Genomic DNA, 27,052 nt, shown 5'->3' with positions numbered 1-27,052 from the left:
CAGGCCAGCAAAATTCCTGATACAGATGAAAAGTACACTGGCAAGGAAGGCCCTTCCGGCTTATAACATACTCTGTTTAGCTTAAGCCCATCCTGCATTCTTACAGTCCCTTTTGAGTGTAAACAAGACCACAAGCACATTCCTGAAAGTAACATTTATATAAGCAAAAGACATATTGTTGCTCATGGGATGCAAGTGGACGGCTTCTTTTCCATACGGATATGGAAACATAGTCCTTGTTTACCTTTGGAAGCGCATCGACGAACTTTACCACGAGCTCCCCTTCATTCCCATCCTCATTTTCTCCTTCCTGGCTCTTTACAAAACCTGCAAAGCGATAAGAAAGAGTTCAACAGAAGAGAGACAGCAAGAAGTTGGCTACAAATCCTTTTCAGATGCTAGATCTCCAAAAGGCCTACAATTATCTTCCCACTTGGACACACGCTTCAAAAGTATTAAGAAGCTTAAAGTCTGAGCTTTGGGTGAATGTTTACACAGTAAACTTACAAGTGATTTTACTGGAGCATTGTTAAAAGGTTTTATTTTACAGTTAAACTTGGCACTGAAAAGCTCAGTGCATACATGGACTGGAGGATAAGAACATGACAGCTCTTCCTACGCCACTCAAGATAGCACACTTTTGAAATTCTAATTTAAGATTTGTAATACACTGTTTCCATAGAAATTTATGCAAATTTTGATACAGCCAAAAAATAATCTTTTATGGAACTGTCTTTGCCACAGCGCTCTGACATGCGATAATGTGATGAAGCGCACACCGAAGGCATGCTGTCCCACTTAGAGGAGCAGTCCTGTGATGGGGGATCGCTTAAAAAAAACCACAGCGAGGTCATGTAGGCTGGCGTTACATAAACAGCCCCGCAGCACAGGGACAGGGAGTAAAACCTGCAGCACTGGTGGGTACACAGTCCCCTTTACAGCATCAAATCACTACCTTCTCTTTCACTGCTAGCTGATCCTCTGACTTATTCTTTTCAAACCAGGGTAACTAAATCATTTTTATTAGCATAATGCAGATGCTTTACTTTGAAACCACCTGATCATTTGCAGCAGGTATGATTAGAAATTTAATCAATCGTCTGCTAAGTAGAGATTTTCTGTGCAATAAGCAAGGACAATGCATGTTTCTCTTCAAGAAAAAGATAATCAGATTGCCAAACAAGATGGAAGTGGTTGAAAGGTACACATCTGAGCCTGGATTACAGCTACGTGTCTGTGGGTTTTGGATTGTATTGCTGACCGTACAGGATGACCTGTAAACTAATACAAAATTGTCAGAACATCTCTTTTATTTGCACTGGAACAAGTGACCTACACAGCTGCTTATTTAGATCAAAGCAAGAGGAAGGGTAACTAATCTAAACAAGCAGGAAATTTGGACAGAGAGAACAAAGATGTCCAAATCCATACTTTCTAAGCAGCTAGAGTGAAACTCAATGTAGAACTTGGTCTGGGACTTGGTCTTCAGAGTAGCATAGCAGTGCAGGAACTCTATCTCCCCTTGGGAATCCGTGTATTTGGAGTCTAGGAAAGAGGAAGGGAAAATAATGGCGTTTTCAGTAGGAGATAAAGAGAAGTGGACTCTTTAAGAATCAGCCTTTCCTTCAAACATATACAAAGCACTGCATTTTGCATCCAAAAGGTGAGGCCAGCACACTTGCACCCAGCCTGACTAACCGTTCTTTGAAACGAACTGCGAGGTGACTCCCACTTCGAAGGTGGCAAAGACAGGACTGTGGTCACTCGTCGTGATGTCGGTGGTGCAGCCTGCCGACGAGAACGGGAGGAGAGTTACTGCCCTGCTTCTGTGAGATCGCTGCGGTAGAAACATTATTCAGTAATTTTCCAGAAAACATAGCTGTCGCTGTGGTAACTGTCTCTAGTCAAAGGTGTTTCTACATCATCTCGTGTTAGTATATAGGAACGTGACTCTTTTGTCAAAATACATAGAGCTGGTTAATGGGCACAACTTCACCATATCATTTTGCAAGTGACTCTCAGCGTTAGATTCCCACAGCACAAAAAGCAGTTAGAGGATTCTTGGTTGCCTCTGCAACATGCACAGCTAATTAAAGCTCAAATACAGCAGGAAATCACACAGAATACACTGGTGCTACTGCAGTGCTACAGGGCACCTCATGGCCATGATTAACAGTGAGTGAGTGAGGTCTTGACTTCACCTAAGCACACAGTGAGCTCCAGTGAGGCTGGTCCACTGAACAGAACAGTATATAAAAGCAAGTGCCAGATTCTCTGGAGGTGTTTATTTGACAACAGATCTCATCACCACAGGCTCTATGATCACATCAGTCCACCTTATCCCCCAAGAGACTTCTATAGCTCTCTACTCAATCCCATGCATTGGAAACCACCAACATCATGCTCAGATGCTTGGTCCTACATATAGTTGATGAAATTTCAGGAACTAGTATCTGAGTCTTTTTTTAAACAGGTTTTGTGGGCTCCGTCTCTCAGTAAGGAAGGGAACAGGCTCTTGGTACCACACAGTCCTTATGGAATATGATTTGACAGAAGAGAGATGTTTGCAGCTCCAGCCTCTGCAGACTGGACAGGTTCTCCCTTCCTGGCACCATCAAGCCAGGAGCTCTTGGTGTTAACTGCACGGGAAAAGGGGTTGTTGCTACCAAGAAATAACTGGCGTAAAGTGATCCTACAGCATGGCCTAAAGCTGGACAGCTGTAGCTGTCTGAGTTGTATTCTGCATGTAAAAGAACAGAACTAGTTCCAAATGTTGTAAGGTTACAGGCAGAGAGATTTAGCTCCCCTCTGCCTGGTTTAACATCAGGTCCCCCTCTGCTGAGTGCCTGGCAGCGCAGGGAGATCCTACAGACTCTGCTCTGAATCATTTCCGTTTCAGGCCTATTGCTCTGCTATCTACAATCTGTTATCTACCCACCATAGGACTGACACACAACGTGCACCATGGGGTATGATTTCCAGAGCACTCGATCGCACCACGATGGCAAATTGTACTTCATCTGCAAACCAAAGGAAAAGTGACTGTCAAGAGGGAGGGAAAGGAACAGTTCACAAAAGAACAGGAAATTCTCTTGCCCAACCACCATATATTTGTGTCAAATCTTTTTTTTGTTTGTATTGACTGATTTCAAAACACTACAAAGGCAGAAAATGCAGAGATCGGGTTAGGTCCCTTTCTTCTGTAGGATTTTCTTTCTGAAAGGAATCAGTTTTCACCTACCCCAGTAGCTTTCTGCTTGGTGTAAGCATACTTCTCCCGGGTACCTCTTTCAAAACGGTAGGTTGGAGCAAAGGTAATCTCTTCTTCCTCTAAAACAGACAGACAGCTCTGTTACAGTCTGGCCCATCGAGAAACCTCATATGGGAAAGACAGATACGGCTCTGTACACCCTGCCCCACATCACCTCTGGCAGAGAAAGTTGCTGGAAATGGGAGAAAAACCTGTCAACAAACTCAGAATCTTACCAAACTGCAGAAACACCTTTTGGTCCTTTCTCTCGATGAGAAGCTGGTCAAAAGCCAGCAGCTCCGGATACTGCTGCTGCCTGATCTTCTGGATAATATTCTCTGCTTCCTGCCAACAGGGAAACAGCAAAGCTGCAGATGATGCAAAACCTTCTTATAAATTCTCCCTTCACTCATGAGCCAGCAAGTGCTTCTCGACTGTTTCACAGAGCTCCTGCCACATCCCCACCTTTCCCTTCACTGAAAGGCCTCAGTCTTTGCTGTGTGGCTGAACATTTGTCTGTCAAAACAGGCATCAAAATGCCCACACGCCCCCTACACGAGCATACACACATGCAACAAGCTGCACATCAACACCAGGCTTGCTGTTGTCTCACGCCTACTGAAACCCATCTAGTGTTCGTTGCGGCTTGCCTGCTTCTGAAGGCCTGTTCTGAGCCATTAAAAGCTAAGCAAATAGAGCAGAAAGGCAATCTCTGGATCAAGCTGTTCAGGGACAGATGCTCGCTCACAGTGGGAAGGAGAGTTGGGAGGTTTGGGGAAGCGATGCTGCCTGGAGCAGTGTGCCAGCCGGCATTCCTGGTGTGCCCTGAGACCATCCATCCCCGGAGAGGGCAAAGGGGATTTCCTTACTCTCCCTCAACTGGTGTCAGCCTCATGCCCTGGGGACCCCTTCTGCCTCCCCTCTTTCTGCCATCTTGCCCTAGATTGGAAAAACATAGCACTTCTATAGCAACATGGTATTTTGTCTCTCCAGGGATTCACACAGAGTCCCTCACCGTTGGGGGCTGTTCCACACGGTAGTTCAAGTCTCCCAGCCAGAAAAGATGAGTAAAGCGATGAGTGATGTTAAACGGACTCAGTTTCTTATCTCCCAGCGTCAGGAAGCGCAGGATGTTCGTGTAGTTCTGGTTGCGTCTGTCAAGACAAGAAACATCTGCCTGACACACTAAATTGCCAGGCGACTTCTAAATGCCTCTGGGCTGGCAGAGGCTGCAGCTTTACCAGGCAGCAACCAATTTCGCTCAACATCTAGAGAAGAGCAGATCCAAAGCTGAGACCTTGCCACCCCTGCCTTACACTGCATCTCAGCAGATCTGCCCAGGTAACGTGCTTCAGCATCTCCTGGTGAACCACCCTACTGGATGTTGCCAGTGTCACAGCACGGTGCAGCCTGGGGATGGAGCAGGAGCTGGTGTCGGCACACATGGGACAGCACCAGCTGCTCTTACGTTGCGGCTTGTATCGTGCGTGGCCTGAGGAGCAGGAGGCGACAGTGACATTTACAGCAGCTCCAGACTGCTCTGCCTGGGGTGTCGGACTGTTTCTACCTGAGCTGAAAGGCTGGAAAACTGTCCTAACGCCACTTTTGTTGCTGCCTGGGGTTGTGCTTTTCTGAGCTGCATGTCCCAGAAACCCAGCATTAGATTGTTGCCTTCAGCAGCAAACACATAACTAGATTCTGGCAGCTATTCCTGGCCCTGGGGAACCCTTCCGTGGAAGTTAAATCCATCAGTGGCAAAGACCCTGTGAAGGGATCCAGCACCATTTTCTGGGTCCTGGAAAGATGGCAAAGCCAACCTCTTAATTTCAAGTCCTCTTCGCTTTCAAAACCACTCCTTCCAACAGCTCCAGCTCATCCAGCGTGGGCACAGATCTTCTACCAACGTTGGGATCTTTGCCTTCCAGTCCTGTGCTGCACAGAACCTGCCTAGACCATGGAAACTCATTTCACAGCTGAGTATAGAGAATTAGCCGCCGTGGTGATGTTTCTGTGCTCCACACCTCCTTCCTGGCACTCCTGACAGCACGCTCTGCATAGCAGGATCTTCCTGAGCCATTCCTCAGCAGATACCACAGCTCCCATGCTCACAGCACCGCCTACAGTGAGCAGGCAAACTGTCCTCTTCAGCACTTTATTCTGGGATGGGAAAAGCCTTCCTATATCTCTTCAGAACATTACAGATCAATAAACTGATTTCCCTCATATACTGGGCTTGCTTGACAGGTGACATAAGTGTTTTGTGGGAGACATTTACACTTGGCTCTGAAATAATTTTGCTGTCCATTTCACCTGCACTGTGTGGTGTGGCCGTAGAGCAGAAGTCACTTATTGAAATACCGACATAGCAGGCAGGATCTTTAGCACAGGCTGCCCTCTCAGAAGACATTTAACAATTTTTTATGGTCAGGAAAACATGCTTGTGAGTGTCTGGTGGCCCCTCCTTGCAAGCGTGGCCCAGATCATTTCACTCTGGGTCAATACCAATTTTTAAGATGTATCTTACCTATGTTTCTTTTCGCTTCCTGAAGTCAAATGACTGTTAACAAACCCAAAGGAGGTTCCATTAAACATGAATGACACCCCCACAGCTCCTTTATTACCTGGGAAAACATAAGCCAAAAATGTCAAGAAATCAATCCACCTCCAGGCTGAGCCTAACAAAGACAATAAAGCACCTAGCACATCTTAAGTCAAGTGGAGGATGGAGAAGAGAAATAACTTGACTCAGTCAGCACAGAATGAATTAGTACATACAGCACAGATTGTGGTAACAAATTTTCTAAGGATGCTAAAAAAATCAGTTGAAGGGAAAGAAGTGCAATTTCCTTGTGAAACCCATGAAAGAGCAATCCAATATCCAGTCAAAGGTGTTTGCTGGCAATATAAATACATGTATATGCACCAAGTATGCACACAAATAGATTCCTCCCTTACAGGGTAAGATATAATCAGTGTTAGTGGGATATAACTTTAGTAACACTAGTGTCACATAAATATAGTCAAAGCAGTCTTGTGGATAAAGCTATTCCATTTCAGGGACAGTATTGGCACAGACTGAAGAGGTCTCAGTTCTCTGGACAAGATCGGCTCTGTTCCTTACCCAGTGTGTTTGCAATGCCTGTCTTCACGTTGTCTGTGCAGATGTGGCTAATCCGGTTCTCGTGTTCTGGTTTGGCTAGTACCACAATCCTGATGTTCCAGAGTGTATGGATTGCTATCTGCAGGGATGGGAAGGTTAGAGGTTATATTTCTTCATATATCTTCAGAGCTGCACTGTACCCGCAGCCTTTCTGACTCCTTCTGTGGTACTTCTCCTACACAAATTGTCTTCCTGTGTTCAGAATATCCTTTGAATCATTTTAATCAAAGGTAGGAGGAAGAACCTAGCTATTTTCTAGTTAATCATTGGATTGCCTTGCTTGCACAAAATAAAGTTTCCGTATCACCATGATAGTTATAAGTCCTGCTCTCCTGTGGCCTTCCAGATACACTTAGATTTGTTTCTTGACATCACTGAAACTCAGAAACTCCCAAGCCTGGCCTTAATAAGGTTCAGTTTCTTTTGTGACTGTGACATGTATGCTGTTCCATCCTATTTTGAAAGTGCAGTTGCGTAGGACGAGATCTAGGCTACAGCTGGCTCAGAAAGTTTTACAGTCTCCTCCTTTATTAAGGTCAAAACATCATCATCACTTGACTTGGGTACTCAGCATCTGCCCCAGGGTGGCAGGCAGAAGAGTGTCATGGCAAGGTCCCTGCTCTGGCAGTGGGGGAGTCACTGATGACAGCAATATGCCCATCTAGCCAGCTCCAGGGGAGGATCTTGTGGGTCCACAGACAGATTCAGTTTTCTCTCCCTCATCCAAGTGCAACGATAATAAAGGGAGGGAAGGGGAGGACGTATAGGCAAAATGCCACTTATTTTTCTGTCTCTTTTATTTGCACAACATGTACTCTCCTCCTATGCTTCAGTTATGTGCAATAAACTGGAATAACCCCTCACCACTTTGAAGCTGATGCTGGTAATTTCCTGCAGGGATTGCCTCAGGGTCTCCAGCCACTCCTTCTCCCCTTGGGGATCCTCCTGGGTGCCAATCACATAGATGTCATGAGGAATGTAGTCAGCAGTGTCATCACGGGTCTTCCCCTGCCCCTTGGAGAGAAACCAGGAGGTGATCTTCTTTGGGGGTGGTGCAGCACCTTGTATTAACAAATCAAACACCAAAGTAAGTCAGAGTATGTTCTGTCAAACCCAGGACACAGACAACCCATGGGGTCAGAAATAAGAGGCTTCACATTGACTCTGTCCTGTACCAGTTTCATATCAGCCAGGGCACACTGTTCTAAGGTGACAAAGATGTTAACCGCGCTTGATACATGGAAGGAGCGACTTTGCTTTGACCACCTTCCTCTCTTTAATTAGCTTACGAAGGCCAAGGCTAGCCAAGTGTGAAGGTCCCTGTCACTAGCCTTCAGTATCCATTAGGGCCAACTTTATTTTCCTGTCACTGGGACCACGAGAAGTGTCAAAGTGTATGCAAGAATAAGCCTAGAGATCAGCCCTTCCCCTGTCCCAGTGGAAGACCACCCTGGTGTACAGATCTGCAGCAGAACAAACACGGTGCCTGGAGCTCATTGGGGCAGGTGAGCATGCATTTTGGCAAGTGTCTGAAGGAACGCCCATGTCAGAAGGAACGCCCATGTCAGAAGGAACGCCCATACCCATATTCCAGGTCCCAATGAAGATGGTGATCATATCAGGCTCTGGTTGCTCTGAGTGTTTATTCTTCATCTGCTGCAGAAGTTGGCAAAAGCCTTCTCTCTTCTAGAGAGGGAGGAGAAGTGACAATTAATGAGATGGTTAACTCCTCTTGAAAAACTTGCTGAACCAGGAAATTCCCAGCACACTTGAAGGGCAGATTAGCTCCCCACTATCCTGCAACCTTTGAAGAGGCTGCCTTTCCTGTGGTATTTTCTCAGGCACTGAGCCTGTGCACTGCTTCAACACATGCTGAGCTGGTCAGAAGAAAGCCTAGACTTCCCTCTTGATTGTCCTTGTATGAACCTTTTGCAGCCACCCTCACACAACTCCCTGCCTCTTCTCACTGCTTGCTGACACTGTTCTCCTGCCTCAGTGACAAGCAGTTATGTTTGCCCTCTCCAAGATCTCCCTTTGCACAATACACTTGTTCATTTTCTGGATGTTTCCAGAACAAAGGAGAACTTTAATTTTTGCAAAGCCAACCACTGTCCTTCAACAGTTCCTCTTTCTGCCAAGAAATGCCCCATGTACCACTCCCACCCAGGTACCTGCTCCAGGCTGGCAGGAAGGAAACATCGTATATGTACCTTGGAATCAGAAAAAACATACTCCTTCCGCTGTGTTTTTTCTTTTTCTGTTTCCAGCACAATCACCAATTTGTTGGGGAACTTCTGGGACTTGATAAGCTGCAAGACTAAACAGAGACGGGTGTCATGAGCTGCAGTCACTGAAAAAACAGAATCCCACCAGAACAGAATCCTGCATGCAGGCTCACAACCTACATGGTCTTTTATGTCCGAGGCTCACTTTGCCCCTCATAAATACATTTTAATGTTGCTTAATTCTGTTCCCTATAGGAATAGATTTGGACTCTAACTGAAGAGGACCTCCAAAACTCATTCTGCCTGGAGCTATTGCCTACACCAAGCCCTTCAGTCTGAAGTGGAGCCTTAGCTTCCTGCAGGAAATATCTGTCCTGAGCCAGCCTAAATATATTCCTTCCCCATCTGTGAAAGTGGAGGTTAAACCTCATTTGGTGGTAAAGGTGATTCCTCCCCATCTTAAACAGCAACTAAGTAATTACGAACACCAGCTGGAGAAAACCATACATGAAAGCTAATCTCTTCAATCACTGCCAGCAACAGGCTGGTTTTCTAGCAGGAAAGAGCCCAAGGGCATCGTTTACCCTCTCATAAATCCTGCCGTGTTTGGCTCAATCTCAGTGAGCTGCCTTTCCAAAAACACAACAGAAAATAAAGGGAAGTTGTTTGAATCAGACCTTCACAGACCAAACTGGCATAGCTCATCAGTAGAGATATTGATTAGCATAGAAATAAAAATCAAGTGGAAATGCACTGAAAAATGTTACTGAAACTGAGTATCTGTCTTTTTGACACCAAAAATCATAACAGAAGTAAATATGTTCCTGCAAAATGTTTTCCTTTTTTTTTTTTTTTTTTTCCAGTGACATTGCTTTTCAGTAGAAAATGGTTCTGTTGCAACCAGCTCTATGGGGAATCTTCTATCAAAACCTGCTCCCTTGCCGTCCTGCTACCGCTGTCTCCACTTGGACCAGGAGGCCATGTCCTGAACAATCTGTGAAAGCTGGTTACCTCAATAATGACTCCCTGTGCTCTGGAGGCTGTTTTGGGGATCAGCAGTCTAGACTGACCAGAGCCTTGCACAACACCCAGGACCTGGCAGAAACAGCTGCACTCTGGGCCAAGCCTTGCCTCCATAGGGCCCATGGGAACCTTGCCCCATCACCCAAACCACCAAGGATCTAGTCCAGCATTTGTGACCTTAAGCATCTTACTTTTCTTGTGGGTATAAAACTTGTCTTCTGGACCATCCTTAGCTCTCTTGATAATCAGTTTTCCCATTTCCACATCAACCTTGAGATGTATTTTTGAGAAAATTCCTAGGGAGTCAGCTTTCACCTATTGGAAAATAGGAAGATTTTTCATAAACGATCTACACTTCAGTCATGTGTATCACAAATGCAGCACTTGCTTGAATTCATGGACACATATTGTCATTATGCCAATCCCACTAGACATCTCTAAGCATTTGCATAGTGCTAAACAGCATCCAGGAATAGCTGTTATCTCTGTGGCAGCACAGCAAAGTTCCCAGGACCCAAGATACCAACACAAATCTGCATCACTGTCCTTCCACATTGTGATCAGCATTGTTAAAGAAGTATGTTTACCTCAAAAGTGACAGGGGGGATAAGGGAGCATCGGTGTGTTGAATCAGGACCTTCAATCAACAGTGTTTTCACCTGTAAAAGAATTTTTGCATACCCGATTGCATTCAGTAATTCTGCGCTACATTGAGAGTAACGAAGTAAGAGCAAAGAAATCCTACTGTAGCAGAGGATTTCACTGATAATGAACAAAAAGCACAAAACATGACAAAAAGATAACATAAAATAATAGCTTTAAAACTCTACCTTTTCTTCAATGGAAGACAGCAAAGAAATCAGCTGGTTGAGTTTCGATACAATATTGACTGGACTAGCTTCACCAAGCATCTGATAACCGCAATATTGAAACAAAAAGAGAGAGAGAGATGCATAATTACCAAACTCACAGAGACTGGAAGCGCAGCAGACCAGCCCCAGGAACACCTCTCACATGGAGCAGGGAGCAGCACTGGTGCCACTGCTGCTCTAACCCACAATGGGCAGCTCAAGAGGACAGAATTGGGCTGGACATGCAGAACGATGGGGAGGGCAGAAGGACAAATTTGCAAACCTTGTCCATAGATTAGAGGCAGCTGGGCATGCAGGAGAGTCAGCTTGCTGCTGTGGGACAGGTTTGCATGACCAGATCCAGAGTTCAACATACAGAAGTCCTGAAGTTTTGTTTTTCTGGGCTACTGGCAGGGAGAAGAAGGGCCTGGGACTTATATGGGCTGGGGGAAGGAAGGATTTGGCAGCCAAACATCCTGGAGTGAAGTTTATGGCAAGAGAAATGTGCAGTCCTGGTCTACAGGCTGAGAGAGGGTGAGGAGATGGAAGTGCTCAGGCAGTTTGCTGCACCTTCCTCTGGGGCAGGAAGGGAGAGCAGGCAGAGGAGACTGCGGGAGAAGTGAAACTGTGGGGATATAACTCACTGTGTGCCCTCTGCACTGCAGCCAGAGAGGGGCTAGAGAGAACAGAAGCGGTGACTGACCACCTGAATCCCACCGGTCACCCCTGTGCAACCAGAACCCTCCTCCCCACATGCTAACAGCCCCCGCACTCCTCTTTCTGCTCCTTCTCCCACCTTCCAGCCAACTCACCTGTGAGCGCTGGTGGATACCGGGGTGCAGCTGCTGCTCAAAAACTTTCTGGATGGATTCCAGGGATGGGAGAGTCCGGGAGGCTTCACTGAGAACAGAGACACAGCAGAGGTGTAAGGCTGCACTCAGGTACCTGGGTAGGGCAGCGCTTGGTCTCTTTGGACAAAGCCACGCTGCAGAGACCACGGGCCCACGTTCACATCAGACCTGCTCTCACTACGTGTCATGCTCTTGTCCCTGGCTGCTTACTGCCCTCGGAGGTGGTGGGACAGGTGATGAGAGCGTTTCTCAGCTGTCCCAGTGATGCTGCCAGCAAAGGCAGCTCAGAGTTGGGCAGCTGACTTTGCTTTGCCATGGCTGAAGCATGGGCACGCTGCTGGCTCCTCAGAGGTGATAACTTCCTAAATCTCCCCAGAAAGATGTCCTGGCATCAACCCAACAATGCCAACTTAAAGATCAAAGCACACTCAAAAATCATAAAGCCCAGTGAAGTTTGGTGCCTATGAAAGTTCCAGCGTCAGGAGCAGCTCGGTTTTGCACGGTCTGTGCGCAGCTGTCGAGGCTGACGCAGGATGCTGGGGACACTGGGGTGAAGAGAAAACTAATTTTTAGATTTTTCAGCTCATATGACAAAGAGGGGCCGGGCGCAGCGAGGGGGTGGAACAGCCAGCCTTTAATCTCTCGAATGGGAACGGTTCGCGGGTTACAATGAGATTCTTTCAGCATTTCCCAATTAGATTCCACAGGATGCTCATTTGTCAAAATGCTGTTGTATGAATTTGGCACAGAGGCCGCGCGCTCCAATAATGACAAGACTTATCACGGAAAGAGCAGCCAGGGAGTGCAGGTCAAAAGGAAGGTGATCCTGGGGAGCAGCGCGAGGATGCTCGCATTGTGCCTAGTCAACAGGGGATGTTAATGATTTCCCTCACTTTCCTAAGTCTGAATGGACCGGATTTTACTCCCTGTTTGTTGGCAAAAGTGCTCCAAAGTGAAAATATGCCTGTCTGAAGATTAGATATTTGCCTAGGTGGTGAGCCATGGATGATTAATAGCACTCACGTTTGAAATTTCAGCCTGAAAGACTTGCTGTGGGCCACACAGAAGTACAAGACACTTGTAGGAATATGGATCTGCTCAACTTATTCCTCCAATACCATAGTTCAGCTTTGGATCAACTAGGGCCAGTGTCAGCAAATGGCTCTGGCCCCAAACACAAGACTTGCTTTGATTTCTGCAGTCATGGAGTCAGGCCCCCCAAGGCAGCAGGCCGCTGCAGGAGCATTAGGTGAAGTTTGGTTTGAAAAGAATAAAAGGATATTTACTGTGGTCAAGGGCGCAGAACATGTAGGCCAATCCTCGAAAACGCAGAGCAGCAGCTGCTTGAAGCAGTTCAGAAATCATTTCTCATGGGAAAACTGCCTTCTGTTTATGGTTCAACGTGTAGCATGCATGTGAGGATGGGGGAAGAACATCTTCAGGCAGTCAAACTCAACAAAACCACAAAGTGGTTTTAATTTTACTTATAACTCCTTTTGTTTTCTTTTCTTGACAGTACAAAGGAAACATATGCAGTGATCTTCATTCAAGTGTCAGAAGTCTGTGTCTCCACATATGATTGCATGAGTGCTGGTATCACAAGTGCTTGAAAAGCTGCCTTAAAAACTCTGTGAGCAAATTATCCAGTGAGGGAGAATAAACAGGAGCATGCAGGACAGTGATCAATGACCAAATGATGGTTTCAGATAGTAGCAGGTGGAATAGACCACTAGTAATGTTTTTCACTTGAAGTTGGTAGGAAACTCTGAACAAAGTCCACTCACGTGGGTAGTCCCCACTCTTTGCTGCACGGGCACCAAGTTCTCCATGAGTCAGCTCTCCAGCCACTGGAGGATTCCCCTGACTACAGAAACCCTCGTATGACCATTGCTTTTAGCGCTGAATGCTTCACAAAAGTACCCATTGGCCAGAGTACTCAGCTGCCAGAGCAAACAGCCCCTCCCAGGAGCAGTTGTCCCCTTGTCCTCCGGGCTCAGATAAGATGTGCCATAGCTGTCCTGACCCCTGTGGCCACAGCTAGCCCTAGAAGGCAGCCGCAGCTTCCTGCAGAGTTAAAACCAGTTTTCAGTGTCTCTAAGGCACATTGGGTTCTGGTTCTTGCTGAATCAATCAGGGATTGGTGGTGAGAGATCACAAACTCTGCATCCCGGTCTGCTGTGGCCCTTGAGCTCCTTGGTCAGAAACGGGTCCATGGATAATACACAAACTGCAAAAGGCACAGACTACTCACAAGTAGTTGGCCCAACTTCTCTCCCAACCCCGTGGGATTCACTATACATTTTTTTCTTCTCCTGATCACTGACAGCTCCAGTGTGCACCCCTCTAGCTCGGAGCTTACCCACAGCCCAGTATTAAACTCAGGAGTCAGCCAAAGGGCATCAGGATGTTCATTTTGCACAGTGACAGCAGCATGTCTGTGAGTGACAGCTGGGCTCTGGGAGCTTTGAAGAAGAAGACAGAATACAGCATTGCAAAAATCTCTGATTCAAGGCAAATCAGCACGGCTCACAAACAGCCGGGGTCAGCTCAGCCACAACCTGCACACCCATAAACCCTCAGCAGTGCCAGGAAATTCAAAGGAGCTTCAGCTCCAAAGAAAGAGCTCAAGCTGTGCCAATTAACATTGCTGCTTCTCATTGGTCCGGGCTTTTTTTAACGTGTTCTCAAATATTGTGAAAATAATGAAATTGGCCATGATTAAGAAAAAGAGGACACAGCCACTGAGAAGCAGCCTCAGAATTACCTGGACATTCAGCTGGAATCCCTGTGCAGCTGAAGAAAGCTGAAGTAAATAAAAACTAAATTTAGGCAATGCCACTGATTAAATTTGAGTTCAGAAGACTGATAAGGGAAATAAGCTAAAAGCCCAGACAACCTCTGAGGTTAGGACTGCAGAAAACAATAAGACACCTAAGCATCTGACTATTGGTCAGCTGAAGCTGAGCAAATCATTCGGTTGGATGGTAGAGATTCATGGGACAATCCAGAGACGGAGAGGTTCCTCAGAGAGATCTGACTGGGACTGAAAACAGCCTGCAGTTCTGGACCTGCATGAAAAAACTGAGAAGGCAGCTCCATCTAACTGAAATAATTCAAGGACGGGAAGAAAATGCTGGGGAATGGGGGGGGGGGGAACTGCATGATGCATTGCAAAGTCCAGTCACCAAAATAACCTGTAGAAAATCTGGAAATGTAAAAGGTATCCTGGCATTTGGGAGGGTTGTGGACCTGTTGCATCTCCCTTCTTGCCATCCCATGTAGGCTTATGGGGAGCAGGGTTGTGAAACCCAGATAAGGTGAAGCAGAATAAGAAGCTGGAAATGGAAAAAGCCAGGCATCACCAGAACAGCAGTACTGGAGGTATTTTAGTAACATAAAACTCTCACTTGTGATTTCATTAGATTTTAGTTTCCATTGTTCAGGTTTATTCTCAGCTAGCCACCTGGGTCTCCCCCTCTGTGGGCGCAGAGAAGCAAAACCCTCGAGCAGGGCACAGAAGAAGGGCAGCTCTCTGCACAACCCGTCCTCAGTCCTGCCAGGGGCCTATCCGTCAGGGCTCTTGGCAGATGGAATGGGGCTGCACAACCCCTCCATGCCCGCTAAAACGTGTGCCGTGCCCACCATGTCAGGGGAGTAATCATGGTCCTAAGCAGCTGAGCACCTCAGTCACTCCCTGCCTTCCTTCCATGGGTTAAAGCCAAAGAAATCAGCCCCATTTTAGCCATTTCTTCAGCCCTGGTGAGCTCCGGGAGAACAAGATCAGACCAGTGGCACTACCAGCCTCACTTCTAAATACACTGGAGAGAAGGATATTGCAAGGCAGACACAAGTGGTGAAGTATGTGCCCTCTGCCATATAGAGCTACAAGACTTCTGCAAAAGTGTGGACTAATCTCCTTTGCTTACAAGCAGCAAGAGAGGATATCACATCCTCCCACCAGAGAAAGAGGGAGCTCTGCAAGGGTTTAGTTCCCCGATCTGAGTTTTCCTACTTGGGACCTGGAAAGTCTATAAATAGGAAAGGTAAAATTTGTAGAGTCTAGGCTTGTTTCTCTTTTCGTTTGAGCTGGACTTCACTGACATCGATAGAATCATTTCAGGTTCACAGTGCCTTAGTGGCAAGGAGAATCAGTGTTTAAAACATAGCTATACACCAATATGTGCTTGTTTCCATAAACGACTTGTGCTTGACAATTCTGTGGGTGTCATTTATGCATTACCAAATTATGCGGTTAATTGGTTAGTACATTCTTTGTTTTGTTTCTTTCTAAACAAAGCATAAAAAGAATACCCTACTGACTGAAACCGCCTACAGGAAAACTTCACTGTCAGAGCTATGTCTTTTATATAGATTTCACATCTTTGGGTCAGAATCACAGGTCATGAGATCTAAATATAATGTTTTTGAGCATAAGCCAGTTTTCTGTGCCAGAAATGCAGGTTCTGAATGCCTGCACACGGAACTCACATCAGACTATAGTGTAATAGCATTGTATTCTGATCTCTGAAAACCAGCCTTTAGTTACCTGAAGAGTCCTTTGCAAAGAAGCGTAAGCAGTTTCTTCAGCTGAGGAAGATTGCTTGAGCCAGTCTGCACCATCTCCAAGTCACTAATGATGTGAACCCGCAGGTAATCCTGGATGAGTTTAAGATGTTCGTCAGAGACACTGTGAAAGAAACAGACAGGTCAAAAGCCAGCTCTCTCTTTTCTGCTCCAGAACATCAGACAGCTTTGTTATTTATCTGATACTTTCACTGCCAGCACAGACAGATGGAGGGGGGCAGTTTGGCTTGGATTTCAGTGTAAACACACAGTTTTCAGAACTGGACCACGGATCCCCCCCACAGGCTTGTGATGCCTGGCTTTGCCAGAGTCATGGTGGGAGCATTAGCCTTTGCAGGTAAAGCTAGGCTTTACCTGCAAGGTCGCTAATAGCAGCTCAGGGGCTCTGGGGAGATGAAGACCCCCTTTCACCTCACCAAGTCCCATTTTGAGGTTCTGTCTTGTGCCCCGTCAAATGCAGAAAGTCCCAGCCGGCTGCATAGCCAATGAAATGGTGCAGGCAGCTGAACAGAACTGGGTTTCTCCCAGCCAGCCAGCTGCTAGTGGGCCACCAGAGCAGGATCTGCACTGCCATGCACCACTGTTTGCTCACAGCCCTTCACTGCCTTGCCAACAGGGATGCCTTTTAATTTTATTTTTATTTTACTTTTAAACTTCACAGATCTGGTCATTAAATACCACACAGTTTCCTCCAAGGCTTCAGTGCACGTCCAGGTGTGACACCACTACCATGAGGGACAATGTGAGTCAGACCTGTAGCTGGAGTAGATCAGTAAGTATGAGTACCTGGAAACCCACACACAACTTTGTTCTTTTTGAAGACTGGCTGGTGCTTTCTGATACAATCTGTAGTTTAGGTGCACGGCTAATAGACCAAGTTCTCTCAGTTATTACCATCATTTAGGAAAATATACCACAGTGGGGAAAGTCTATTGGTGATTTTAATTCTTCAGAAAAGTAATTTTTTCTAGATGACAGCTGGACTGGAAAGAGTAGCTAATGCACTACAGATCTGATTCTGTTCTTCATTTTGCAGTATAAATGAGAAGTAGTTTTGCAGAATCAAAGAGGTCCTCAGCTGACTTAAACAGAGAGGCCCAGAAAGTGCAGAGCTGGGCTGAGACTTTGTCATTCTCACCTGCTTGTGTCCTGGTACTGCAGTCGCTGGAGTAGCGTCTCAGAGAGGGACAGTTTATTAACATCTGCCACCCTGGAGTTTTCAGGGAGAGACGGTACCTCCTTTGTCTCGCTGCTCGGCAATGCCACGAGGACGTTGCGTGGCGGCAGGATGGGAGGCGTTGGTACCAGGTCTGCCAAGGAGGAAGGGAAAGGTGCAGTCATCCCCACACGGTGATTTGCCCTCCTCCCCTCACCCACAGGCCAGGCAGGGTCTGCACGGCAGTGGCAGTCACTGCAGAAATTATCCCTTCTGACAGGCCTCCCAGTTCAGAGCTGGAAAGCTCAGGGCTTGACATTGGCCCAGCCCTGTCCTCAGGGATGTCACTGGTGTGTGACCAGTGGGCTGGTCAGGCTTGGACCCCACATGCAGGCAGTGTTGCCTCCACCTGGCAGCGTAATCTCATCTGTGTGGGTTTCGCTGTCCCATTCACACAGCAGAGGTGAAGGTTAATGAGTTACTTTGAATATAATGCTTTAAGAGCATCTCTGTGCCTCATCCACATCATTACCATTATCATGGAGATCTGCTGCTAGGGCAGAAGGGCGTGATGGAAAGTGGACCAGAAGCTGCTAATGGAAAGAAGTGAGCAGCTAAAGTGAGCAAACACAGCTAGAGAAAATGGAACCCATAATCCAACAAGGAGGGGCTGAGTATCTGGCCATGACTTGCAGGCATCAAGTTGGAAGCACAAATGATTCTCCTGCTCTTGTCACCCTGCTGCTCAGCGCACTCCCCTTTCCTGGGAGCAGACTGGGTTCATCTCCATTTAGCCCACCCATTGTTGCCTTTCTTTTCGTACTGATTGCTCCAACACTTTGTTACACCTGTCATGTGCAGCTGCTTGAGTTGTGAGGTTTAGTTTGGTTATTTCCTAATGGTGGAATTTTCATTACAAAGCGAAACCCAGACCTGATCCACTGCTCCTGGGCAGAAGCTGTGATTCACAGAGCCTCCAAGGTCACAGCTGGGTGGTGCATCTGCAGGGGACCTGGGCACTCATCTTCCACCTCTGCAATTCTACGTGTAAGATGGTCAGACATCTATAGCCCCTACATGGCTCCAGTACAATGGCACCAAAGTGCTCTAAGAAAAGTAAATTCTGTATATGAACAGCCCAGCCCCAGTGCTAATGTCTCTTCATCTAAAGGCTCTTAGTCTTGCCTAGAACTTAATTCCCTGCTGCTCGCCTAACTGTGTATTATTTTTGCTGTAGTTCCCTCCCCCACCCTGAGAGCTGGAGACTTGGTGCAGTTGGCCAAAACCCAGGAACATCTTTCCTGAGCAGCTTTGCAAAATTTTGTTCTGTTTCTTTATGAGAATTGCATATGAAAATCTTCCAGCTCCTATTAGAGATCCATTGGATTGCATAAATGTACACAGGCGCATCAATCTGCTTTAGTGCACGTGCCTGCCTGTCTGTCACAGGGACTATGTCCTTCAGACAAGTTTTATTGTAATGCTCATCATTTCCGGACAGACGTCAAAAAGGACAGGAAGGATGGCTCCGTGGGCATGACCTTCCCCTGGGGATTCAGAAGGACAATGACGGATCCAAGGGAATGATCCAGGAAAAAACTAAGGAATGATCCAAGACCAGTGAGCGTCAGGAACCCACAGTGACATTTCATATGAAATAGTTGGGACGATGCCAATCACACCTCTTTGTTATACATCTGTCTCTATACGTAGACTGTCTGCCACTGCGAGATCTGTGCCTTCTGGTTATGACTGTCAGAAATGTTCCCTAGATCAGAGCAGATAAGGGGGCCCGAGTTGCAGATGACCCAAGACCCACAGCAGCCACAGGCACGTGGCACTGCAGAGAGATGTGCTCTAGGTCTCCAGGGGACATCTCTGCTGTTGGGACAGTGGCCATACATACGAAGTGTGGGGAGAGGGGTGTGGAGACATGGAAGATGGCTGGACATACACCAGCTTGAGGTCAGATGAAGGACAACAGATTGGTCAGCCTTGCACCTGATATAATATAATTCTGCAGAGAGACTCAATGTATTCCCTCAGGTGAGCTGAAATGATGCTCCAGATGTGGTACTGCCCCAGAGCCATGACGACTCACTGCCTCAAGGCCTTGCCAGCTCAGGTCCCTCTATGCCCCGCTCCATTTTATTGCTCTAACCCCGCTGCATGCACCGTGTATCTCCAGTTCAGAGTAAGTGTCAAGGGTCTGCATCACCAAGTCACACCCCGGGATTCTCACCAGCATCCTCCTCCAGTTCATCTGCAGCCTCCTCTGCTTCCCGCGGCACTGGGTATTTGAGGTGCCACACCAGACCCATGTTCTCCTTCTTGTAAAACTCTATCAGTTCCTCCAAGTTCTCAAAATACTTCACAGGGACACCCTCTGATGCCTGAAACAAAACACAGAAGCTGTCATGGTCTGGGATTTCCTACCTCAGAAACAACGCTCCTCACAAAAGGAAAAACAAAGTCACAGGGAGAGAAAACCCCACGGCTGCAGTCCCAGGAAAGGCAACGCTGCCTGTCTGACCACAGGCTGTGTGCAGAACGACTCCTGCAGCACAAACACAGATACGCACATGCATTCCAGACATCTGTCAGCAAAAATGGCAACCTCAAAGATCCACTGAAGTCAAACCGAAGAGCTCTCCCATTTGACTCAGTGTGCTTGGCTTCAAGCAAAGGAAGACTTTGAAAACAAAGAATTATCCTGGATTAATTTTTGCATCCTCTTTTTCACTGAGCACAAAGCCCTTGGACTAAGTTACATTTTGTGGTACCCAGAAAGAATTTTTCTGTGAAACTGCAAGATAAATGTGTCTAAATCTAGATGTTAGCATCCCTTCCAGGATACAAAGACTCACAACTAGATTCAAATGAAACAAGCTAGCAAGGTACTGTCAGGCAAAAATATGCTCAGACCAAGATTTAAAAAGCTGAGGCTCAGGACACAGTGAGGACTGTGAATGCATCAGGCATGACACCGAGCTTGCCGGCTGGATTTTAACTGTGACTAAACCTGTTTCTAGCACAGCCCTGGCCACTAATCTGAGGAAACGGATACCAGCAGAGGGCAAACACAGGTGTGAGGTTCTAGAGAGGCAAAGTTTAAGAGCAATTGTATCTACGCATCAGCGTGAATGGTAAATGGGCTGGATTCACCAGGTAGGAGCAGCTGCCACCCCTGCAGATCTGCCCCGTCACTCCAACCAAGGGCCAAGGACAGAGAAACAATTTGTCACGGTTCAGCACAGACCTCCTGAGCAAAAAAAAGTTCTGCGCAAAAAAAAGTTCTGAGCAAAAAAAGTTACCTCCAGAACCGTGCTTAAGTACTGACAAACAGAAGGCAACAGCAACATGCAAGCTCTGCTCACTCTTCATGAGGTGTGCTCCTCCTGGACGAGGTTTTCTCAGAGAAACCAACCCAAGAAGGTCCCGTCTACATATGCAGCAGAACACCAAGGAGAAGGGGCAGAACGGTCCAGAGCAGATGTTCTCCAGCACTACAAGGCTGTTCTTGTCTTAAAAGAGCAACACAGGGAACCATTCACATGTGGGGATACAGCAGCAGCGGGAAATCAAAGGGAAGACCTGGGCACCCCAACAGCAGGCTTGACTTGCACTAGTTTACATGCATAAAGCTAGATTTTGCACAGGAAACATGGTTGGTTAATAACGAATTAAACTTTGTCTCCAATTTGAAATAACTTGTTGTTCAGCCACACATTTGACATTCTGCCTCTGACTAATAGGCAGGAAGTTTTAATTTCTTTTTGGATTGCAATTATTGGCTGTAAAAATTCACACACAAAAAGCTTTAAGACAAGTTTGAACAAGCTTATCTACCTGCAATTTGTGCTTGCTCAGTTTCTTATTATCTGCAAAATTTTTGTTTAAAAGGCAAATGTAGCAAAAACAGGAGATTAAACAGGAGAAATGTTGGCATAAACCACTGTGAGCAGAGCACAGAAAAATGTCTTTGGTGAGTCCTAGGCTTTTTAATTTTCCTAAAGAATAAAATCTCAGGCCAGAAATTAGGACGGTGCTTTCAATACTAAACCACTTTTGAAGCCTTCAGTGCCCTCAGGCCTGCCATCAAAAATACCTTTCATTTTTAACTACACCTGCATGTCTTTAAAGTCACAGCAAGACACATTTTCATAACAAATGTGTATGATGTTTCTGAGAGCTCTGCCTGTACAGCCTCCTTTTTTGTCTCCCATGTCTTCCTGCATTTATCAAGATTTATTCTTCTCATACACTGGAAAACGTCATATTCGGCACTGGATTATATTTTTGTGAGGCTAGAGGTGTTGAAACAAATCACTGGTTAACACTTCTCAGGACCGTAACAGCACATGCCAGATCCTGCTCTGCTATAGCAGCACCAACTCAGCATAATCAGAATGACTTCTGATTTACACTGATTAAAGCAAATACTGCCCTGGCTCTCCCACACTCTTCTGCTTCTTGATGCCACCTGCGAAGGCTAAGAATTGGGGAAAACCTTTAAGGAAAAAAAGCATGTAGCTCTAATCATAAAATCACAGAAGGGTTTGGGTTGAAGGGACGTTCCCAGCTCCCCCAGTGCCCCCCCTGCCATGAGCAGGGACATGTTCACCAGCTCAGGTTGCTCAGAGCCCCATCCAGCCTGGCCTGGGATGTCTCCAGGGATGGTTCATCCACCACCTCTCTGGCCAACCTGGGACAGGCTCTCACCACCCTCAGGGACAACAATTTCTTCCTCCTATCCAGCCTGATTCTCCTCTCCTTTAGCTGAAATCCACCACCCCTTTCTTACAGGCCCCTGTTAAGTACTGAAAGGCTGCAATAACGTCTCCTCGGAGCTTTCTCTCAGACCCTAAAATGCATCAAGGGTAACCAGGAGGGTCAGGGTTTGCCAGCTCCATCTTTGCAAGAGAAAAGCTTTGCCATCAGTTCTCTCTCCACATCTTGAATTACTGCAGCCAACCCCACTCCTCCTCTTTGCAAACTCATCTTCATGCTCCTACTTCACTTTCCAGAGACCGCACTATCTGCCTGCTGCCCCAGATCCCCAACAACTGACGACTGTCCCCACAGCCCTCAGTCCTGTTCCAGCAGAGCATCCCTCCCACTCAGGGCCCGAATGCCGCCTCCTCAGCCTTGTGTTGCGGCTCAGCTCCTGCTCTCCCAGGGCACCTGCAAGTAGACCGCTTGCCCTGCACAGCTCTTTTCAGGTCAAATGGATGTAAGCGTGAGGAAAGGCCAAATTAGCACTTTTTGCTGCCAGGGATAGTTTAGTCTCCGAAACTGTGCTGGTCTCTGCAGTAACCAGAAGCAGCAGCATTTTGTAACAAGCCTCCTTCCTCTAACTCACTGCACCACATTTCATGAGTGGATCAAAGCCTGTGGGCCAGCTCAAATTCCTCAGAGTGGCCGTAAGCCCTGGCTCACATGGAGGCTAGAGGGGTGCAGGCACAGGGAGGCCCCACCACTGCACATGCACTCTGCCCTGCAGCCAGCCCACCACCTCCCGCCACCTTTCTCGATAAACCCCACTGCCTCCTCTCTCAAGGGTAACTGGCATTTGTGGCCATGTGGAGGAGCTGAGCTTTGCGAGCATCCGCATCCAGACACCCAAAGAAAGGCCATCTCCATCCTGGCAGTGCTGGCTGCTCTGACAGCCGACCTTACCCCAGCCATTCGGGATAAAAATGATCAACTCCCCACAGCACACAGTAAAAATAAAGGATAGCACTTGCATATTTTCAGACAGAATCCAGCAGGGAGCTGAACATGCATCCTGGGCAGCTGCACAGAGACAGCGAGAGCCACAATAAAGAAAGAGGGAACCAGCAGGTCTGGGAGCTCTGACCAGCCATGGCCAAGCACAGAGCGAGGGATGCGGGAGCCTCAAACCTCCTCATGGTCGGGGAGCTTGAGGGCCCTGTCCCATGCCACGAAAGCCACAGCAGCAGCTCTGCCTCGCTACACATCAGCTCTGCCATCACCAGAGCCTGAAAGCAAAGATTGCTGGGTTATTCTCACTCATTTTCTTTTGTATTATAATTGTTATTATTTGCAAGGACCTCAACAGAGGAAGCGTGTGGGAAGGGCTGTGACCCTCCAGCACAAAGCAGTGCCCAACAATGAACTCCTCTTCTTTCCAGGCACCCCCCAAATTTCCCCAGTCCTCCCAAGAGAGTAGGGTATGCTGCATTGAGCTGCCTCCCTCCACACAGAGGCACAGCAAAAACTATACATTGCTTGAACTGAGAGAGAAAACAGTAAAAGCAAGACCTCACTGCACTTGCTTCTCTCCTTGGGAAAGGATGAGAACAAAGCCTGCATGACAGACACGAGTCATGTTGCTTGAGAAAGAGCTGCAAGGCACTCAGATACCACTGGTGACGAGTGTGAGCCTCTCTAAATCCAACAGCCCGTAACTTTGCTACAGCTGCAGGATAATGGGACCATCGTCCTGGCTGCGGGGTGTTCCCAGCCCAGCAGTGCCAAGCGCTGTGGCGTCGACGTCTGTGTAGCAGAACCTGGTTCTGTAAGGTTGCAGCAAGTGCTCAGGTTGCTAGATGGGCCTGCCTGAAGGCTGGAAATACGATTTTCACTGCCAGCAAGCAAGGAAAGCAGCAGGTAGCTGGGACATTTGCTTTCTTCACACCTGAGCTCGTGGCAAAGGTTTATGCATTGGGAAGGAAAAGCAAGGGTGGGTGGTAAAATACCAGCACTAAGTTGGTCTGCATCTGGCTGCAGATGGTGCACTCTGAATAAATGTCCTCGAGACAACCACACTGGATGACAGGAGTGAGCCAAAATGGAGCCTGAACTTTATGCAAACTTGCTCTGGGTTTTGAGGCAGGGAGCAGACATGGAATGGGCCCCTGCAAAGAAAACCAAGCAAGACAGGGCAGCACGGAGCAAGCTGGAGCCACGGAGCAGAGCGCAACAATGAAATCCACTTCCCGCTCCCCCGCCCTGGTTTAGTAACTATTTCCTTGGGGTTATCAGGGAATAGATCTTGTTTTAATTGCGAAGTGAATTGTTTCAAGTCATTAGAAACGTAGATGGCAAGTGTCATCTCCATGGCAACGCAGCACATCCCCAGAAACGTGCTCCTAGGACATGGGAGCACGGAGGGCAGGCTCTGCTTCCACAGCATCACCACGGCACCTCAGCCTTGCGCTGACTGTAGCCACAAGGTACAAAAAGTAAACACCTCACGAGCACATGCAACACAGGGAACAGCCTGTAAAACAGCAGAATTGCACAAAGGGCTCTGGATAACAGTGAATCAGAGATTGCACCGCAATTTTACAGTGGGAAACTGCATCAGAAAAGCCTGCGTCTTTCTAACATCTATGAATGGCAGTGTCGTATGAGATGCAGGAAGAAACCATTCCACTACACTTGGTGATGTAAGGACTGCTGTGTCCAGTCCAGGGCACCATATTCTAAGGAACACGTAAAAATACCATAGAGAGTCACAAAGAAAAATTATGAGGACAGTCGAAGAGTTGAAAAATGTGATTTACCAGGAAAGCTCTGAAGAATGGGACTGGTAAGGTCTGGCAAAGGGACAGCCTGGAGACATCACAGCAGCAGTCCTAAAAGTTTTAAATTCTCATATAAAGAGGATGGCAACTAGCTGTGCTGCAAGTCCCCCTAGGACAGCAGATGTGCAGGTTTACATTAGGTCTCAGGGAGCCTCGGCAGGCAGAGACAGTGAAATCAGGCTACACAGAGAGCATCTCATGACCAGCCCAACCATTTCAGCTGCATCCCAAACCACAGACTCTCAGATCTTGCACATGCCCTTCCAACTCCAACCCTTTTGGCTGGAAACCTTTCCCACAGGATGTCTTGGTCTCTCCTGTCTTCCAGAAACTGCCCTCAAGTCTGCAGGTCCTTCCAGTTATCAATTTCCCTTCCATCTCCTGTATACTCACTGTACAGTGGTTTAACACAACCAGCTACAACTTGTTCCTGCTCATCCAGTCCAATCCCCCTGCCGTGAGCAGGGACATCTTCACCCAAGATCAGGTTCCTCCAGCCTGGCCTTGCTTCTGAGTTCTTCATTTCATGCAAACAGGTACGACTACAGCCTTTAATTTCTGGTCTTTGGTTAAATCTTGTGATCCCCTTTCCGAATTTATCCACCTAAACTTCTCATCAGGTTTTAGTATGGCTGAGATAATTTCATCTCCCTTTGTATCTGGTGTAAAAAGGCCAACAGAGCCAACCTAAGTCTCTTCTCCTTCATTATCTCCAGGAAATGCCATGTGGCCAACAGACACCTCAACAGCTACTCCAAATATGGGTTTGCTGAAAAGCAGCTCTGAACATAACTCAGAGAGGTTAGATGTGGAGTATAAAGACATAAAGTGAAAAGAGATTTAAAAGATGTAAAGCCAACACAAAGGCGGGCAAGGAAGTGGTTAACTTGGGGTTCATTACAACAATTGTATAAATAGATGGCACAGGAAGTCTGGGGCCCTCTGAAGGAAGAGGAAGTGTTTTCCTTTCCTGAGCCCGGTGAAAGGAGGAACTAGGAAACTGGTCATCTGGTTATATCGCTTAAGGGCAATCTTTTCTAACCGGAGTGCCTTAAACCAGGTATTTAAATCCATATATAGGCATTTCAGTAACAGTCAATAAGTTTTCAAAGTTATAAAATTCTTGCAATACCCACCAGCTTAAACGGAAGCTGAAAATCAGGTCACTTCTACTTTGGTGTGAAAGGCTGGCAGGAGCTTTTTTCCTTTTAGATTTGAAAAAAAAAAAAATTCTTAGGCTTCCTAGTTTGGAAAAAAGTTGTCTTCAAGAGTGTCAGCTAGGAAGGCTATGTGGCATTTTTAAATTTACTTTTGGCTCTCATGTAGGCAAGCATTTATATTTCACCAAAGAGCTGAACCTAAGAGCTAAGAAATTCCCAGTAAATTATTTTTTAAAGCATTTCAAAGCAACCTGCTTGTGTTTCAATTTTGGTTTGTTGGAAAACATTTCCTCTTTATCCATCAAATCTCGTGCTAAGAAATTGCAGGAGCATTTCACAGGAATGGGATCACAGGCAGGAATCACAGCTGGGAGAACCAGCTACTTCCCAAAATACAAACCACCCAGAAACGTACTCTATTTTGAATGCAACACCCGGGGCCAGGAAGTTTGGATGCTGGGTAAATCTCAGCAAGAGAGTCCCTGCAGAGGAACAGAGAAGGACAGAAGAGGCAAAGGGAGGAATCTGTGGAACATGGGCAGAGGATGCCAGTGAGTGACCAAACCAGCATCTCCTCAACATGGAAAAAATCATAGAAATTTCCAGGAGAATGGCACAGTGTAAGCGCAGTTGTGAATTATATAACTTGAGTAATGTTGGAGAGAACAGAAGGTGAATAGTGTTTGTCTCCTCTGAGAAGAGAAATGCTGAAGGCTTTCTTATCCTTTTCTGCATACACTTTGGTCCTGATGCTCAAGTTTGCTTATTCACGTAACTTGTGCTACAGTGGCCTTTTACATGTAAGACTTTAGGTGAAAAACATGGAAATCTGTGAGTTCTGGGAAAGAGGGCTTCAGAATTTCTGAAAGAGCTCATACATGGAAGGAAACAAGGAATTGCAATTTAATAACAACTAAGTATCTATTACTTCTAGCTTGTGTTCCTGGTTGAAAATCAGACATCCAAACAAGAAAAACTACGTGAAAAGAGGAAAAAATAAAAACATACTCTGTCGCCTGTCCTGTAAAATTCCCTCTGTTCCTCAAATGCAACTGAAGGACACCATTACACACCGCCTCTACTACAAGCTCCATTTCTTTAAGCTTACTACTGACTTTAGAGACACCATATATGTATTACTGGCACTGCATCATGATTCCTTTGTTATTACATGTATTAAAAAATGGAAATGTAAAATTATTTTTGCACTACTTTGCACAAAACATTTGTTAAAGTTCA

The 27,052-nt window shown here is 46.6% G+C and overlaps 1 protein-coding gene across 6 annotated transcripts in view; it reads right to left on the bottom strand.

Annotated features, from left to right (window-relative positions):
- INPP5D (inositol polyphosphate-5-phosphatase D) overlaps positions 1 to 27,052 on the bottom strand; it is a 54,701-nt gene that overhangs the window by 7,616 nt on the left and 20,033 nt on the right. For 4 of the 6 annotated variants that reach the window (XM_013370514.3, XM_013370515.3, XM_065073150.1 and 1 more), the window contains 19 exons: positions 19,343 to 19,493; positions 17,083 to 17,254; positions 15,907 to 16,047; positions 11,322 to 11,409; positions 10,489 to 10,569; positions 10,246 to 10,317; positions 9,850 to 9,973; positions 8,621 to 8,727; positions 7,994 to 8,096; positions 7,275 to 7,471; positions 6,372 to 6,489; positions 5,775 to 5,871; positions 4,266 to 4,404; positions 3,487 to 3,595; positions 3,242 to 3,330; positions 2,939 to 3,020; positions 1,699 to 1,788; positions 1,432 to 1,545; positions 245 to 327 (listed from right to left, as the gene is read on the bottom strand). In XM_013370514.3, coding sequence (XP_013225968.1) covers positions 245 to 327; positions 1,432 to 1,545; positions 1,699 to 1,788; positions 2,939 to 3,020; positions 3,242 to 3,330; positions 3,487 to 3,595; positions 4,266 to 4,404; positions 5,775 to 5,871; positions 6,372 to 6,489; positions 7,275 to 7,471; positions 7,994 to 8,096; positions 8,621 to 8,727; positions 9,850 to 9,973; positions 10,246 to 10,317; positions 10,489 to 10,569; positions 11,322 to 11,409; positions 15,907 to 16,047; positions 17,083 to 17,254; positions 19,343 to 19,493 — 2,157 coding nt within the window. Of the gene's footprint in view, positions 1 to 244; positions 328 to 1,431; positions 1,546 to 1,698; positions 1,789 to 2,938; positions 3,021 to 3,241; positions 3,331 to 3,486; positions 3,596 to 4,265; positions 4,405 to 5,774; positions 5,872 to 6,371; positions 6,490 to 7,274; positions 7,472 to 7,993; positions 8,097 to 8,620; positions 8,728 to 9,849; positions 9,974 to 10,245; positions 10,318 to 10,488; positions 10,570 to 10,628; positions 11,253 to 11,321; positions 11,410 to 11,528; positions 15,866 to 15,906; positions 16,048 to 17,082; positions 17,255 to 19,342; positions 19,494 to 27,052 lie in introns of those variants that run through there. The other 2 variants (XM_065073153.1, XM_065073152.1) reach the window with 2 other exon arrangements.

This window comes from Columba livia, chromosome 9 (genome assembly GCF_036013475.1).
Source record: "Columba livia isolate bColLiv1 breed racing homer chromosome 9, bColLiv1.pat.W.v2, whole genome shotgun sequence".
Classification (NCBI taxonomy): Eukaryota; Metazoa; Chordata; class Aves; order Columbiformes; family Columbidae; genus Columba; species Columba livia.
This window is presented reverse-complemented; position numbering and strand designations above follow the sequence as displayed.